Here is a 17203-nt window from a genome sequence, read left to right on the forward strand (position 1 = left end):
CCATAGGAACAGCTGCATCAGCTGACCACATGGTGCAGGAATGTGCCACGCAGGTCCCTGAGCTGGCCTGTCAGGTGAGGGTCCTGCTGTGGTGGCACGCCATGTGACATTCTGGCTGGTGCTGGGTGCTGGGCAGCCTCCTGCTCTCTCCCCAGAGACACAGGCTGCGAGTTGTTCTTGGGGGCCGAGACAGTCCAGCGGCGAGGGCGTCTGCCTTGGGTGCGGCTTACTGGCATCAATCCCTGGCACCAGGTCCCCTGAGTGCAGTCAGAAGTGATCCCAGGAGTGACATCACCACCTTCCACCCAAATAAATAAATAAAAAACAATGCAGGTGGTGTCATCCATTTATTCACCCTAATGCACTGGAGCCGCGGGCCAGCGTGCTTGGAACTTCCACACCGATCCGAGGTGGGCAGTGCAGCTCATGACAAAGAAACCCACGGCCACCAGAGAGGCCCCCTCTGTCCTTTCCCCCTGCGCTCTCTGCGCACTGCTCCAAGAGGCCAGACGCTTCAGAGAAGGCCTCAGGGGAGCCCCAGGCCCAGCCTCTGCTGGGGAGTCCATTTCTCCTGAGAATCCTCCACGGCTTTACGCTGCTCCTGCTGAGAAAGCCTGAGGAAACACCTCAGGCGCGGGAGGCTGACACCCCCGACATACTGAGGACACCAGAAATCTTGACGGAAGCTGCTTGACCCAGTAAACACGAATCTTTTCACAAAGAAGAGTGAACATTTATTTGGTCACAAAGGCTGTGGGCCTGCCAGGCCCGACAGTGCCGGTCATCAGACACAGAGGTGACATCAGCGTGTGATCGGTCAACAGAAAACTGCATGTCGGCCTGCCCAGGGGCCCCACTGTCAAGGAGTGACACGACACGCTGCATCATGTCTCCATCAACGCTGTTACGGAATGAGCACAGCAGGTGGGGGTGTGAAGAGCAACCCAGAGCGGAGCAGTGAGCCGGCAGTCGGGCAGGGGCTGAGCGGGGCAGGAGCTCTGGGGATGGGGCCGGGGATCTCTCACCCACCCTTGCATGCCCAAATAAAGCAGGGGCAAAGGGCAAACTTTCAGTGTTCTCATGGCGTGGGGGCGGGGCGGGCAGAGACTGGCTCCTCTATCAAGGGGAAATCTTTACTGGTCAGGCCAAGATAAAGTGACACAACAGAAATATACAAATCTCTGAACAGACGCTGGGGTCAACAAGGGCTTTAGTCGTGACAAAACCAGTCTCTAGAGGAGCGACGGACGAGAAAGAACTGGGCTATTTTTTCATGTCCAAAATGGCACTTCCTGGGCCGCGGTGCTTAGCGCTGCAAATGTTACAGAACTGCGCAGGAGAATTCTAAAATGCAATTACAAACACAGATTATAAAAACAAACACACAACTCCTCTTACCACTTTCATGCTCAGGGTGTTTGAGGCGCGTGGGCTGGGGTGGAGGAGAAAGGCAGTCATGCTCTGCCCTCCCGGGGTGACCTCGTCGGCTCGCACTGGTTCTTCCAGGAGGGACACTGTGCAGCAGACAGGTGTGCCGAGAGTTGGGAGGTGGCAGGCGGCAGAAGAAACCTCTCGCCACACGGAGCACCATGTGGCAATGCACAGCCCGGGTGCGAGAGTGGCCGGCATGGAGCAGCTCTCGGGCTCACAGCTTTGTAGCTCAACTGCTTCAGCATTAAGTTTTTGTTTCAAATTTTTTGTTTTTGTTTTAGGCAGTTTGACTTACCTCGCTGTCAACGTCAAGGTTTCCTTGCATACAATGGTCCAGTGCCGTACCTCCACCAGGCCCTCCCTGGCAGGCTGAGTTCTGCAGAGTCCCTCGGGTGCTCTGCCCTGGCCATCCCTCATTCCCTCACAGTGCTCCTTTCTATTCCACACGAGACACACCATTCCAGCATTATGGACCTGTCCCTCTCCGACTGACTTCACTCAAGCCTGAACAAATTCACTCAGATAATTACTATCTTATAATGAATAAACACACACATATCACTTTTGGGCCACCCCACTGGTGCTCCAGGATCACTCCTGTCAGTGCTCGGGGAACCATGTATGTTGCAAGGAGTTAAACCTGGTTGGCCTTTACCCTGGTACTCTCAGGCCCAACTTGGCACAGCCCATTAAGCAGACTAACATTTGAGATGCGAGTCTGTACAAACTTCATGTGTGATAAAAACCTCCAATCATGATTCTGAGACCCCCTGAGCCCCAGAATGAGGGTCCCAACCGTGAGCCCGTCCCTGCGTCCGTCCTCGGCTGCCGACTCACCATGCTGGGGACGGGCAGACACTCCTTGTGGAACATGTGGCGGCAGTGGAAGACCACCATGCTGAAGGGCTTGGCAGCATCTGGGCAGGGCAGAAAGGAGAGACTCAGCACAGCAGGGTCGGTCAGTGGCTCATGTCCGTGTGCTGCCAGGGCCGTAATCTTCCAGCGAATGAGAATCAGTGCTGAATGTCCCTGCCCTCGCCCCTTCCCTAGACCGTACCTTTGCTCTGATGTCACTTCCTGAAAACGCTTCTGCTCCCTACCTATTGCCTCTGCCAAACCATTCACGATGTCCAGGGCAGAGTGAGCGAGTATCTGTGGTTTGTGACCTTACACTGAACTACTGCATTTCTCACAGAGACCTCACTGACTCGAGGTCTGTGCGGCCAGCGTGCTTCGGGTAGGATGTTGGATCCCTGGCATATTAAACTAGTAATCTAGCTCTGCACATAGCATGGAGGCGCACAGCCTCTTTCTGCTTAGGATGAAGGAAGCCTGTTTCTCCCTTTGGGCCACTGTGACGTTTACTGCCGTCCTGGAGCTCCTTTAGAGGAGTCTGCTACCCACTTCCCGTTCCAGTCCCACTAAACAGTGTGAAGTAAATGCTCTCGGTTGCTCCTGCAATACTCCACGCAGAACTTACATATTAGAAGCTCTTCCTTAGAATCTTGCCAACTATGTTTTCTTTTCTACTGTGAAATTAGGAAATTTCCTCTTCTCGTGCTTCTGATTTTACATATCTCTGCCCCTCTGTCTGTCCATCCACACACCAAGAACTACACCGAAGCAAATGCTCCTGCCTTTCAGGGAGTCACAATTCTAAACAGACTGCAGATACTCCTTGTAGTGAAGCATGAAATATCTTGGTACATAGAACCACAGAGCAAAAAGTTTAAACAAAAGGGTAGGTTTATCTTCAGAACATTTACACAGCTACATGCAGGGTTGTTCCACATGAATTGTAAAATTTTGTTTAAAATTATTTTATTCTTTTCTCTCCAGCAGTGGTTCCCAGAGAACAGCCATGAATCACTGGAGGTAGCCTCATCTGGGAACTGGAGAGAATCCAGATTCTAAGGTTCTGGTGGGGAACTACTGAATGAGACCCCAGGGGGCAAGGCCACCAACGTGGGCTGCGATAAGCAAAGTGTGACAGACTGAGAACTCAGCTCTAAAAAATGGTCAACTGAGGGGCTGGAGCGATAGAACAGTGGGTAGGGTGTTTGCCTCGCACGCGGCCGACCCGGGCCCGATTCCCAGCATCCTACGTGATTCCTGAGTGCACGAGCCAAGAGTAACCCCTGTACATCGCTGGGTGTGACCCCCCCCCCCCAAAAAAAAAGAAGATTCAACTGAGTAGGGTGGAAACTCTTTCTCAAAACCAAATTCTATGGAGGCTGCAATGACAGTACAGCAGATAGGGCGTGTCTGCATGTGGCTGACTTGGGTTCAATCCCCAGCATCCCACATGGTCCCCAGAGCACTTCCAGGAGTGATTCCTGAGTGCAGAACCAGGAGTAACTCCTGAGCATCGTGGGAATGCCCCCCCAAAACAAAACAAGATTGCATTATTTTGAAAGTCATAATTTCATACAAACTGAATAGATAATTTCATATTTTAATCCTCCTCATAATTTTACACGCACATAGGGATGTTTTTTCTCCTCCCACCCATCTTACCTGAAGGAAGAATAGGGGAAAGGCAGGACTCACAGATATTTTCCTCTGCAAGGAAAGAAACATTCCAGGTTATCCCATGCTGCCACTTGTACTGTCTCTTCTGAAAGCAAGCTGATGGTTCCAATATATCTATTTTGTTTTGACTTACCATCGACTAGAACACCTTTCATTTGCGTACGGTGCATTTTCTTCAGCAAGGACAAAGAGTCAGCCACGAGAATCTTCTTGCAGCCTTCACGAAGCAGAATCTAATGCACGTAATAGAACATGAAAGTTGTATTAAAAAGATTCAAGATGGGAGGATTCCTTGTCTTGGGGATTCAGAAACAAAGAGCATGAAATACTCCAGAATACTCTCTGGTCTCTGCCCTCAGTACCCCAAACCAACCTTCTGAACTCCATTCCTTCGTGATTGTCACTTTAACTCCTGGGTATGCTGCACTTGTGAAATCCAAAAGACACTGTTATCTTTTGAGGACCCTTAATATAGATTCTCTGCAGCAGAGCTTGCTGGGTGTTCTGACTCACTCTGATCTTCACATCATGTCCAGGTGGAGACCCTCCTCGCTCAACATCACCATACTTTCACAGACTCACTCATTTACAGCACAAGTATGAACAAGATCCCTGGCATGTGCAAGGCCCACGTGGAACAATCCACAGCACAGACAGCAGTTCTGTCCAAAATCTCCAGGCTGAAACCTCTTTCTTTCCTTCCCTCGGGAACTGGACCACTCACCACAGTGCCAGGGACGTGGGCATGGGCCGTGCTGAATGAAGGTGGCACGTGAGACTCAAACGTGATGAGGGAGATGGGTTCAAGAACCACACTAACCTCAACTAACTTCCTTCCTTCCTTCCTTCCTTCCTTCCTTCCTTCCTTCCTTCCTTCCTTCCTTCCTTCCTTCCTTCCTTCCTTCCTTCCTTCCTTCCTTCCTTCCTTCCTTCCTTCCTTCCTTCCTTCCTTTCTTCCCTTTCTCTCTCTCTCTCTCTCTCTCTCTCTCTCTCTCTCTTTCTTTCTCTCTTTCTTTCTTGTTTTGCTTTTTGGGTCACACCTGGCGATGTATAGGGATTACTCCTGGCTGTGCACCCAGGAACCACCCCTGGTGGTGCTCAGGGGACCATATGGGATGCTGGGATTCCAACCTGGGTTGGCCACGTGCAAGCGTGCAAGGCAAATGCCCTACCCGCTGTGCTATCACTCCAGCCCCTCAACTTTTTTTTTTTTTTAAAGAGGTTGCCAACAAAAATGATCACCAGGAGGTTCTTTTTCTTCATCTCAGCACCACAGGGGTTTTCAAGTGCATCTGCCCCTGCTCCTCCGTATGCTAGGGACCTCCCTCTTGCCTTTCTTCCCCGCTTCCCGCCTGGGGAATGTGAAAGGCAAGAGCACTCTGGCAGCCCGGAATCAGGGTGCACACGGAGGCTGTGTGTGCTGGGCAGCTGGTACCAACTTGCTTTACATTTCAAACCTTTCTACTGGCTACAGTGGGAGCTTCCCATCCTCTTCAGGGTTTACTGGAGAGCTCCACTGGGCATCAGGGAAGCCTGGGAGCGGGCTCCTGAGGGCCGGGCGGGCCTTAACCTGGGGAGGCACAGCTGCGTGTCCCTGTGGTGACACCCCTCCCCCTGCCTCAGGTGGCTTCCTGTATGTGGTTCTAGGTGGTTCTGTGCACTTACACAAAGTTGCCCCGACACCCATGTCACGAGGACTCTGGCCCCCAGTGCCCCGCCTGGCTGCAGGAAGCACCCTCCAGAGGGGCCCCGCCCCGGGCTGAAGGCCTCTCCACTCTGGATCTTCACCTCCAGGGTTTCACACCAGGCCCCAGGGAAGGGAGGGAGCCGCCTGCCGCTGAGCTTCCAAAGCTGGGGATTGGACAACTAAATGTGTATGTGCGTGTGTGTTTATGGGCGGGGAGGAGGGGTGCAGGGAGGGGGGATACCGGTTGTCAAGAAAATTTAAGAGTAAGAACAGAGCTGCCATATGACTCAGCAATCCCACTTCTTTGTATCTACCCACAGGACACAAATATCTTCATTCCAAAGGACATATTCACACATTGTTCACGGCAGCATTTGGCACAGTAGACAGGATATGGAAACATGCAGGGGTCCGAGAGCAGAGAGGACTGGAGGTGTGGTCCAACGGAACACTACACAAGAAGGACGGAATCATGCAGTTGGCCACAACCTAGTAGCACTGGAGGATATCACGCAAAGCAACATAAGCCGGAAATAAAAGACAAACACAGAATGAGCTCACTTGTCTGTGGTATACAGAGAACTAGGACAGTGGAACGCAAGGTATCAAAGCAGGGGATTCTCGGCTACCCTTAGGCCCTAGACCACAGAAGTAGATAGGAAAGTCAAGAAACCGAGGGGGAAGAAGGTGGACAGAGGTGACAGGGCAGGAGGCAGGGGTGGTGAGCACGCGCTGTGGGGTGTCGGTTCATGTACCTGGAGACCCAGAGCACAAGGACCAAACTCAGAAGTGCACCTGCTGGCTGGGGGCTGAGAGGGAAGCTGACACTGTGGTAGGTCAGTGTTGAAACAATGTATGCCTGAAACTCCACTGTGAAGAACTCTGTGGCTTCATCAAAGAATTAAAAAAGAAAAAGAAAGAATTTGGAACCGTCTTACTCTCGGGTGCACGCCCCCACTCTGGGGAACCCCACGCAGGTTTTGGATGTGTACTTTGCTCTTCCCTCCAGCAGAGCGGCTCTCTCCTTCCTTCCCAAGTCAACGTTTATGTTAAGGAAAAAGAAAATCAGCAAAAGGCCAGGCCACCAAACACGCACAAGTCCAGTATTAACTCCCCATCAGTGCTCCTGGCAGTGCTGGCGAGGGGCGGTGTGGACGCAGCCCTGGCGTGTCACTACACAGAGAGCTCTGGAGGGGGGGGGGCAAGTGTTTCAGGAAACAACTGATGTCCAGAGGAAGCCCAGAGAGACAATTTCTACTATTGATGAGCAAAAATGACATGACTATAACTTCTACAGAGTCTCTATTCCTTAAAATGTTAATATTAACTTCTTTTGGATTCACTTTAAAAGGACCTTGAAAACCTGAATAGGCATCATTCAAGCGCACTGAAGATGAGAAAAAATTACTGCAGTAAGATGTGTGAGATACTCCGATATCAGTAAGAAAATTTAGGCCAGGAGGAAGTCAGCAACCTCTCAGCATCCTCAAGGAAAATGTAGGATCAAATACGTAAAGCTGCTTGGTCTCTCACACCAAAATGAAAACCTCAGGAGAATACTGTCACTTGCAGGGTATTTTGATGAAACACGTGAAAAGGAATGATTCTGACCATCCGTGGGCACGTGAGGCCCCTGCCATGAATCATGTGGGCCCCAGCAGTGGAGACAGAAGCTACTGCAGCTCCAAACTCAGAAAATAAAACAGTAAAAAAACACAGATTCAGAGGATCCACTTCCTCACCAGCACTGGGCTTCTCTAGATTGGTACAATCTGTCTGCCCACAGAAAGCATTTTCGAGGAAAAAGCTTCAGTATGCAAAGGCATGTGGCCAAGAGAAAAAAGTGCACAAGTGCAGCCTCGTCTGCTATTTTCTACTTGATCAAAACACAACACTTCAAATCATAAAAAGAGTGAAATACTTTAATTCTCACTTAGGTCGGTCAGTGTATAAATGAAACTAGACTGTCCCCGAGGAAAGGAATCTTTCCTCAGGAGAATCCAAGGCCAGAAGAGGCGACGACGGGACCCAGGCCGCGGCACAGTACGCAGAAACTGCTTAGGGTGGCGTGAGACCACCTGCCGATGTGGATTTCTAGTGGGAACAACTCCAGTGACGGAGGGAGAACATGCTGCTATGGACACTGGGCTGGTCCCGCTGGGGCTTTCCCTGAGACCTCTATCAAGACACAGACGGCTGAGGGTTCCGGCAACACAGCTGACTCCCACTCCTCTGATGCTCATGGATCCTAACAGCTTCACTTCCTGGGGAGCGGCCACTCCAGCCCTGGACTCCTGCCTTTCCCACTCAGCTGTGGACTCCTGCCTCCCCCGTCCAGCCCCAGACTCCTGCCTCTCCCGTCCAGCCCTGGACTCCTGCCTTTCCTGTCCAGCTGTGGACTCCTGCCACCCCCGTCCAGCCCCGGACTCCTGCCTCTCCCGTCCAGCCCCGGACTCCTGCCTTTCCTGTCCAGCTGTGGACTCTTGCCTCCCCCGCCCAGCTGTGGACTCTTGCCTCCCCCATCCAGCTGTGGACTCCTGCTTCCCCCGCCCAGCTGTGGCTGCTTGTCCTCCCTGTCCCTCCTCAGTCCCTGCAAGCTTCACCTCGCTCGCACGTTCAGGTGCAGGCAATGTCCACTGTCATTTAGATTTCCAATGAGCAGACAGACAAAGTCACTGTCACACTCTGAGTACTACTTTCCATGAGCCTTTCTCAATAGCTTTCAGCTATTTTTCTTTTTCTAAATATGAAAGACTTCAAACATATGGAAATCAAATAGGCTCCAGGCTCTACCTTGATAAAGTTAATATTTACTGTGTGCTTCAGAACTGCCTTTTCCAGCTGTGTAGACAGAGCTGGCGACTGCTTGGCCCTCCTCTCCTTCCTTACGAGCACAACTCCAATTCCATTCAGAGAGTGTTCAACTCAAGTACGTGACAGAGATCGGGCCAATGTCCTCAACACTGAGCCTCAAGTGGTCCTTCTCAAAGCAAATGCAAAATTGCACTAGGAAAAGGCCTTGCATTTCCCATACTGTCCTGTCTAAAATGTGGATATGCAGCAGGAATTACATTGTCTTGTGACCGAAAGCCAGTAAGTCAGAGGGGTATGATCCTCCAGCAGCGAGTGACAGCATATGCCTACAAAATAGCATGTGCTTATATATATATATAAAACCCCCCCCAAACTTTCAAACTATTTTCCAAGGTGTTTCTATACTTATTTCCCATTTCCCAGTAGCTAGGCAGTCACACCCAGAGAACGCCCCCAGCGCCGTGGAATCTCATCAACGGCCAGCATCCAGACTTAAAAGTAAGATTCTGGAAGAGAGCGACGCAGAGAGTCTCTTGCCTGCGCGCCTGGCTGTCTTCCCCGGGGCCCCTCGGAGGGGATGAGCTCCAGCTTCCCCTGGAGCACCCCGAGCAGCGCTCCCGGCGGCTGAAGACCTCTGGAGCCTAGCATAGCCATGCTCAAGGCCCTTCTCCACATGTCGGACGAACCTCACACATGAAGGTACTGGCAGAGGAACCTAGGTGTGTAGGACCCGGGGCTGAGACCTCCAAGCTGGACTGGGCCTCCTCCTCCCAGATTTCCCATTTTCCAGTAGCTAGGCGGTCACACCCAGGGACTCCCCCCACAGCGCTGTGGAATCCCATCAATGGCCAGCATCCAGAAACCTAAAAGCAAGCTCCTGGAAGTACGTGGCTGCTTTGTGGCTGTGCGATATCTTATAGCCTACTTCTCCCTCTGGGAGAACCTGGCAAATTACCGGGAGTTTCCTGCCCTCATGGGAGAGCCTCACAAGGTCCCCATGGTGTATTAATATGCCCAAACCAGTAACAAGCTGGGTCTCATTCCCCTGACCCTGAAAGAGGATGAATGGAGGAGTTACTGAGATCGCTCGAGAAATTCGACGATCAACGGGATGATGATGATGATGATGATGATTTCTATCCTTTATAGTCCTATATACCAGACTTTAGTTAAAAAAAATCTATTCACCTTTATCTTTTAGAATAATTCTGAACCATTTTTCTTTGTACATAAGCTTACCATTTGGTACCAGTTTAGTAGTTTTCACAAATTTTTTTTTTTTTGGTTTTTGATCAGAGTTTTATTTAACATATAAATGATGGCTACTTTGGAGAGAAAGGTAACACTTATGCTATGTATATACGTTTAATAATGTAAGAGCCAGATTTAATTTGCTAATAATACATTCTCTGGAAAAGCTTATGTTAGAGGTTGGCTACTTATTTTAGTTTGATAAAAATCTATCAGACAACCCGCTCAGGTTGGGAGCTTCTGAAAATAGAATATAGACCAAACACGATGGCCACTCAATACCTCTATTGAAAACCGTAACACCCAAAAGGAGAGAGAGAGAGAAAAAGGGAATGCCTGGCCACAGAGGTGGGGAAGACTGGGAGGGTGGGAGGGATACTGGGATCATTGGTGGTGGAGAATGGGCACTGGTTGAGGGATGGGTAACCAATCATTGTATGACTGAAACGCAAACACGAATGTTTGTAAGTATATAACAGTACCTCACGGTGATTCACTAATAAAAAAATTAAAAAAAAAAACTATCAGACAAAAGATTGAACTAGGACCACTCATATACTGTATACAAAAAACTAGCTAGAAATATACCCAAGACTCAGATCCTGGACCTGAGTCCATAAAATATGAAGGAAACAGACAAAACACCCATAATAATGGCTTCTCTGTTATCTTCTATGATTCAACACCCATGGCAAGGAAAACAAAACCAAAACCAAACAAAAAGGATTATGTCACATAGAAAAGTTTTTGCATAGCTAAAGAAACTACCACTAAAACAAAATGCGCCCTAAAAAAAGGCAGAAAAGATGGGCACACCATGCATGTGGAGAGGGTCCATGACACAGCATACATGGTGCTATATGTGTGTCAACACCAAAACAAACGCTCTCATTTGAAAACAGGGAGGAAGGAGCTGGAGAGACTTCCCTGGGGAGAGATGCGCGGCTCGCAGGAGAGTGCTCATCTCCTCCCATTACCGGGGAAGTGCCCGGGAGACAGTGAGATGCCATCTCAAACCCGAGACAATGGTCCACAGTAAGGCCGGGCTGGGCCCGAGAGACAGCAAGGGCGTCAAGTGTCTCCTGTGCACATGAGGCCCTTGCCTGGCTCCAAGATGTGATCGGGGTCAGCCTCCCAGGAGCCACCCCTGAGCAGACAGCCAGGAGTACGTCTGAGCACACCAGGTATGGAGGGAAAGGAGTATCAAGATTCCTCACAATATTTAAAACACACATGACCCAGCACTTCACTCCCCAAGTCTCAGCCCTCCACACAGGAACACGCCTTTGAAAGATACACGTCGGCACCTATGATCACTGCGGTGCCGTTCTCCACAGTCAACGCCTGGAAACAGCCCCGGCAGCCAACGACAGGGAAGTAAAAAGGCTCTAAAACACTTGAGTGTGGAGCTGGGGATGTAGTTTACCTTTTCTTGAATGTGTGAGGCTCTGGGTTTGATCCCTGCAACCAGAAAAAAACTGAAGCCGCAACCCCAAATCAAAAGACTTCAAGCATCCAGTGACCGGAATTGGTGGCACACATACTCGAGGGAATACTAACTATTCAGCTGTAAGAAAGGACAAAGTCTTGCTTTTTGTGATATGGGTGGACTGGAAAGCATCATGCTAAGGAAAATAGGACAGAAGAAGCAAGTCAAAGACTAGATGATCTCACTCAGACGCAGAATGTGTGGGCTACCAAAAAAAAGAAAAAAAGAGGAGTTGCAGATATAGTCTCATGGACTGGGGTGGATGGTCAGGCACTTTGGGAGGTGTGGTAACACTGCCTACCCAAAATGACACCCCACGCTCTGTGAACCAGTGTTATCTCAACAAACTAGTAAAGTATTTCAAAACAAATGCTTTGACTGTGCCTATCTGTTTAAACACTAATTTAACTATTTTGATAGAATGAATATAGTTCAATATGCCAAAAACAGTAACAAGTCTCACAATGGAGACATTATATTGGTGCCTGCTCAAGCAAATCGATGAGCAACAGGATGACAATGACAGTGACAGTGAATACAGTTTTATTCTATCTGAATAAATCTTGGTAAAGTCTATTTTCCTAAGAAGTGTTTCTATTTATCAGAGTTTTCAAATAAAGAGAATGAAACACTAAGTTAATAAGTCATGTCTGCATCAACAGGTGGTCCCAACATTTCCTTTTCTTTCTCATCAACTCTGCGAGAGGCTCTCCATTTCATCAGTCCTTTTCTCCCCTGGGACTCCTTCGGTAAGAATGTTCTCATTTCAGCTTCCACCATTCAGTTTCAGGCCTTTGTTAACATGTCTGTATTTTCTATTTCTTAATTTCTCTTTGCTGCATACAATTTCATCATAGTCTTTCAGCTCCTTAACCAGCCTTCCTGCTGGGTCTAATCTGTTTGCCCTGCTCACTGAACTGCTAATTTAAATACACACAACATAGTTTCTGGAAGTTCTAGCTGGTCATTTCTTTTCAGACTGTCACTTTGTTCTATTATTGACTGTGACATCTAGTTGTTCTCTATATATTTATGTTAAATGAACTTATTAATAAAGCCTTTGAGAGTGGTCCTCTATATAATCAAAATTGCTGCATCAGGCTCTCTATATAATCAACATAATCAAAATTATAATCAATATAATAAAAATCGCTGCATCAGGCTTCATTCATGCAGATCTCCCTCCTGATACCGAGATTCCGCCCTGCTGAGCTCATTGGTCTTGTGTGTTCCAGCTGAGGAAATGACGCATCTTGAGGCCTCAAGGAGCTTCAGTGGGCTTAAGTCAGACTGTATTATGAAATTTCTTTTTTTCTTATCTTTTTTGCAGGGAGAGGTTGGGCTACACATGGCTATGCTAAGGAGTGACCCCTGGCAGTGCCCAGGAGACCATATACAATGGCAGGATTCTAGGCAGGTGGGCGATATGCAAGGCTGTTAAGGAATTACTTTTTTGGCCCTGTTATGCAATTCTTTTTTGTTGTTGTTGTTGGGGTATGGGGTGGGAGTCTCACTCAGAAGTGCCCAGGATTTACTCCTGGCTCTGTGCTTAGGGAACCATATGGGATGCTGGGTGTAGGATAACAGTGGTTTGTCCTTTCTGCCTTGCCACAGGGAGCTTAGGTTTTCTGGGTCACTCCCATCAATGTTCCCATTCCTGTGTTTACTTGTAACCTCTTTCTTTGTGCTCTGCTTCTCAAACTTTTCAATTACTTCATCTTTTAATCAGACTGTTAACTTGTAAATAATGGTTTTATCTTCTCCTTAAGTCCTTTGCATAGTTAGTTGAGAGCAATGTCCTTTTTGTACAGACACAAAGAGGCAGTTACTGCTATGCTTTTAATTTGAGAGTTAATTGACTCCAAATGATATTCATTCCTGGGCATCTGTTCTCTTGTCTTAAGCCTCAGTTGCCCTTACTTCCTAGAACCCCCAAACCCCAATGAGGGACTGGATGGACCCAGGGCAAGCTGTGAGCTACTGTGGCATCGAAATGGGCCAGGCCAAAGCTCCATAATACTTAACTATAAGTTAAGAGCATGGTTATGGACAAATTCTGTCATGATCCAAAAAGTACAACTAGATAGGACCCTGCTAGGGTTAGGAAAGATTAATCTGGCCTGAGCACTATAGTCTGAAATCTATAGCGAGATGTCCCCAGGAGATCCACCCTAAAAGCTTAATGTATCTCTTGCTATGTCCAGACAAAATATCTACTAGTAAGAAGTAGAATGAAGATTTTATTAAGATGTTAATTAAGTTATTGAACTAAGGAGAGGAGAAATACCCCTAAGTGGTATTTTGCCATTGAGGGGAAGAAGGGCTTCATATGTTGATTGGACCTGGGTGTGGGGGTTACCACCAATGAGGGGAGTTGGGGATAGAGGAGAGACCAAGGCAGCCAGTCGGAGCTCAGAGAGACTAGCATGGAGGACAGGAGGAGACAGGAAGAAGGGGCAGCGTGAAACTAGAATGGGGGGCTCAGTGAAATTGGAACAGGCACGTGAGGAGAATGGAATAAAGGGCAACTGATCACTAACCAGCCTGGCCCTCGCTTCCTCCTTCATCCGCCAGTGGCATCAGCTGTCCAGGGTGGGGAAGTGGCTTGAGACCACTGAATGCAGGGGAGGGAGGGGGAGGGAGGGGGAGGGGGAGGGAGAGAGAGGGGGAGAGGGAGAGAAGGAGAGAGGAAGAGAGGGAGGGAGGGAGGGAGGGGGGAGAGAGAGAGAGAGAGAGAGAGAGAGAGAGAGAGAGAGAGAGAGAGAGAGAGAGAGAGAGAGAGAGAGCCGAGAAGTTTTCTTAGTCTTCTTAGTCGTCTGGAGATTACATAGCTGGGATCCAACACGGGTCAGTGGCATGCAAGGTAAGTGCCTACCCACTAAACTATGTCTTCGATCCCATTATGTAACTTCTGTCTCTTCCTCCCTTTCTAATGTAGGAGTACTGCTGTTTATTCAGCCACTGATTAAGCTTACTGAAGCAGGCATGAACTCCACATAACTTTTTAAAATTTTCCCCAATTTTTCATTGCATACCCGTGAGACAGACTATTGCAAAGCTGTTCATAGCTGGGTTTCAGTCATACAATGATCCAACACCCGTCCCTCCACCAGTGTACATTTCCCACCACCAATGTCCCATTTCCTTTTTATCATCCCCCAACACCCCACCCTGCTTCTATGGCAGGCACTGTTCTTTCTCTCTCCCTTTTGTGCACTATGGTTTGCAATACAGGTGTTAAGAGGTCATCCTGTTTGTTTAGGATGCTCAGTATTTTTATCGGGAAGGGAAGGCTGGAGCAGCTTTTTTTAACTGGGTGCAGCTCTGGGGTGTGGATGTGACTGCTGAGGATTCCAGAAATATAGGGAACTTGGGGGAGTAGCTCATTCCGACACAGAGAAAACCTGGAGATTTCAGTCACAAGACCCACATACCCAGAGTCGTAGCAGATCATATCTTGGTGAGGTTCGCCCTGAGACGGTGGAGTCTGGCCAGGGGGTGGTGGTGCTTCTGGACTGTGGGAGCAAGCAGCTGCCAGGGGCTGTGCTTAGGCTGGCACCAGGCCGACCTACCCCCTCCGATTTACCCCGGTCTGTTCAGTCACGTGTAGGTCCGAGATAAACTTGGCTTTTGATCTCTTTGGAGATTTACTTATGGATCTTTGAAGCAAGGTCAATAAATGAGCTTGTATAGTCGGAGGTGGTTTGTGTGCATGGCTCCCACATACCTAACATTTGTTTTTTTAATTTCTCGGGATACTTGGTACTGGATTTTTTGGGTTCAGCCGAGGCACAGTGGCAATTTTGGGGTCTCAGGAAGCCTGAGGGCACCGCACTCTGAGGCTGCTGATGCACGCGCACTGCCTTCCCCCCCTCCACGTAGGTCATTTCTTAAACAGGCCCTTCTATTTTCCCCATGCCTTCTCTCCCTACCCCCCACTTAGTAAAGCACTCATCCCTTTAGCATGTATCAGAACCAGAGGAATTTCTATCTCTTACTAGAATATCTTCTTTCTGTATCTCCATAATGGCACAGTTCTCATCTCAACAGCAACAACAAAAAGAGGAATTTGTTTCGCTATGAAATGTGGTACTATTCCCAGATTATTCAAACATATGGCCCAACTTCTCATATCTTGCTCAACCCCTCTTCTTTTTTAATGTTACTTTGTTTCTCTCCATAATTATAAGTTTTAAAAAATTCCATATTTTATTAACATGACCCATGAAACCCTCAACCCTTTCAAAAGCAGTTGTTGCTTCTATAATCAACTCATTATTAGTATATCCTGTGCTGCTGCACATCTGAATAACAATGCAATTAAAGGATTGCTTTGGAAAGCCACACAAGACTATACACTCTCTTGATTTCTCCTAATTTCTCTGCAGCTCCTCTTCGTTGATAATAATCTCAACCAGAAGCAAAACACCAGTCTCACAGTCATTTCATAAAACAATTAAAGAACTGTACATCAGCAAAGTTATTATGATTCATTAGAAACAGCTGCTGTGGGGAAAATGCCATAAAAAACCAAAAAGTTTCTTCAGTGTTTTATTTTAAAAGATTCCTTGGAGGTTGAAGTTTTTGCTGACACTGCCTCGAGCATACCACAGTGCCTGTCACTCAAATCACAAATGACGGATAGTCGCCTGGTTTCACAGCCCCAGCATGGTACCGAAGCTAGAATGAGAAATCATTTTGCCTACTCTCTGATTCTCCTTCAGGCCACAGCAATATGGGTGTTTGTTGTGCTCATTATCAAGATGACGAACTTCAGAGAAATAAGAAGGAAAAGACAAAGACTCTAAGGTTCTGAAATTTAAAAAACAGTATTATCTGGCACCAAGGAAAGAGAAAGGGGAGATGGGCAGACAATATGCAGGTGCGTGCTGCCACCTCTCCTGTGGCCGACCAGGGCTCAATAGCTGGGCACCCCAGATGGTCCCCTGAGCTTACCAGGAGTGACAGCCCCATAACAAACAAGAGGTAAAAAGAAAAGAAGAGAAAGGAAAAAAGGAAAGAAGACTGATATACTCTTAAAATTTAGGGCCAGGGACGTAGCTCAGTGGTGGAGCCCTTAGCTTTAGGGATCGGAGATATCGGCCCTTTATCTGATGGATTGAGTATAAATATTTTCTCCCATTTAAGTAGCATGTCTTTTTTCTTCTCTCTCTTTTTTTTTTATCATATCTTTAGTTTCTTTCGATGTGCAAAAAGTTTTTACTTGATGTAATTTTATTTGTTTATGTTTGTTTTTGTTGTCTTTGCCACAGTGTCAGAAAGAGGGTCATTTTAATGATGGTTATTCTTCTAATTTGACAAACAAGGAATATGTTTCCATTTCCTGTGTCTTTTCTTTTTAGAAGTAATTTATAATTTTTACTAAGTAGGTCTTTCACCTTCTTTATTAGAGGTAACCTGAATTCTTGAGTGTTTTCAACATGATCATAATGAGAGTTAGTTTTTTTTTCTACATCGCTGTTTACATATAAGTATGCAACAGATTTCTGTGTATTAATTTTGCAGCCCGCTACTTTAGATCTACTCTTTCTTAAGAGTTTTCTGATTGGAGTCTTTAGGATTTCTTGTGTCTAAAATATCATGCTGTCTGCGAATAGTGACAGTGTGACTTCTTTATCAATCTGAATCCCTTTCATATTTCTTCCTTGTCCGACTGCTATGGTGAGGCTATGCTGAAAGTGCTGGGAATGGACAACTTTGTCCTGCTCCTGTTTTGCTTCATTAAGATGATGTCTGCTATGAGTCTGATGTACATAGCAAGTGAAATATTGAGACAAGTTCCTCATTTCTATTCTATTGAGAGTTTTCATCAAGAATAGGCATTGAATTTGTTCAACACTTTCATTCCATTCTATAGAGATGACCATATGGTTTTACCTTTACTTTATTACCATATTAACTGATTTGCAAACACTGAACCATCCTTGCATGTCTGGAATAAATCTCATTATGATGTATGAAGCATTCAACATATTGCT

General features: G+C 47.5%; 1 protein-coding gene across 3 annotated transcripts in view; it reads right to left on the reverse strand.

The window, feature by feature from the left end:
- Positions 1–334: 334 nt before the first annotated feature.
- Positions 335–17203, reverse strand: part of VPS41 (VPS41 subunit of HOPS complex) — a 189487-nt gene continuing 172618 nt past the window's right edge. For all 3 annotated transcript variants that reach the window (XM_055131907.1, XM_055131894.1, XM_055131900.1), the window contains 4 exons: positions 4097–4196; positions 3949–3993; positions 2269–2348; positions 335–1344 (listed from right to left, as the gene is read on the reverse strand). In XM_055131907.1, the coding sequence (XP_054987882.1) occupies positions 1264–1344; positions 2269–2348; positions 3949–3993; positions 4097–4196 (306 nt within the window). In that variant the 3' untranslated portion in view covers positions 335–1263. The remainder of the gene's footprint in view (positions 1345–2268; positions 2349–3948; positions 3994–4096; positions 4197–17203) is intronic.

Source organism: Sorex araneus, chromosome 1 (assembly GCF_027595985.1).
Source record: "Sorex araneus isolate mSorAra2 chromosome 1, mSorAra2.pri, whole genome shotgun sequence".
Classification (NCBI taxonomy): Eukaryota; Metazoa; Chordata; class Mammalia; order Eulipotyphla; family Soricidae; genus Sorex; species Sorex araneus.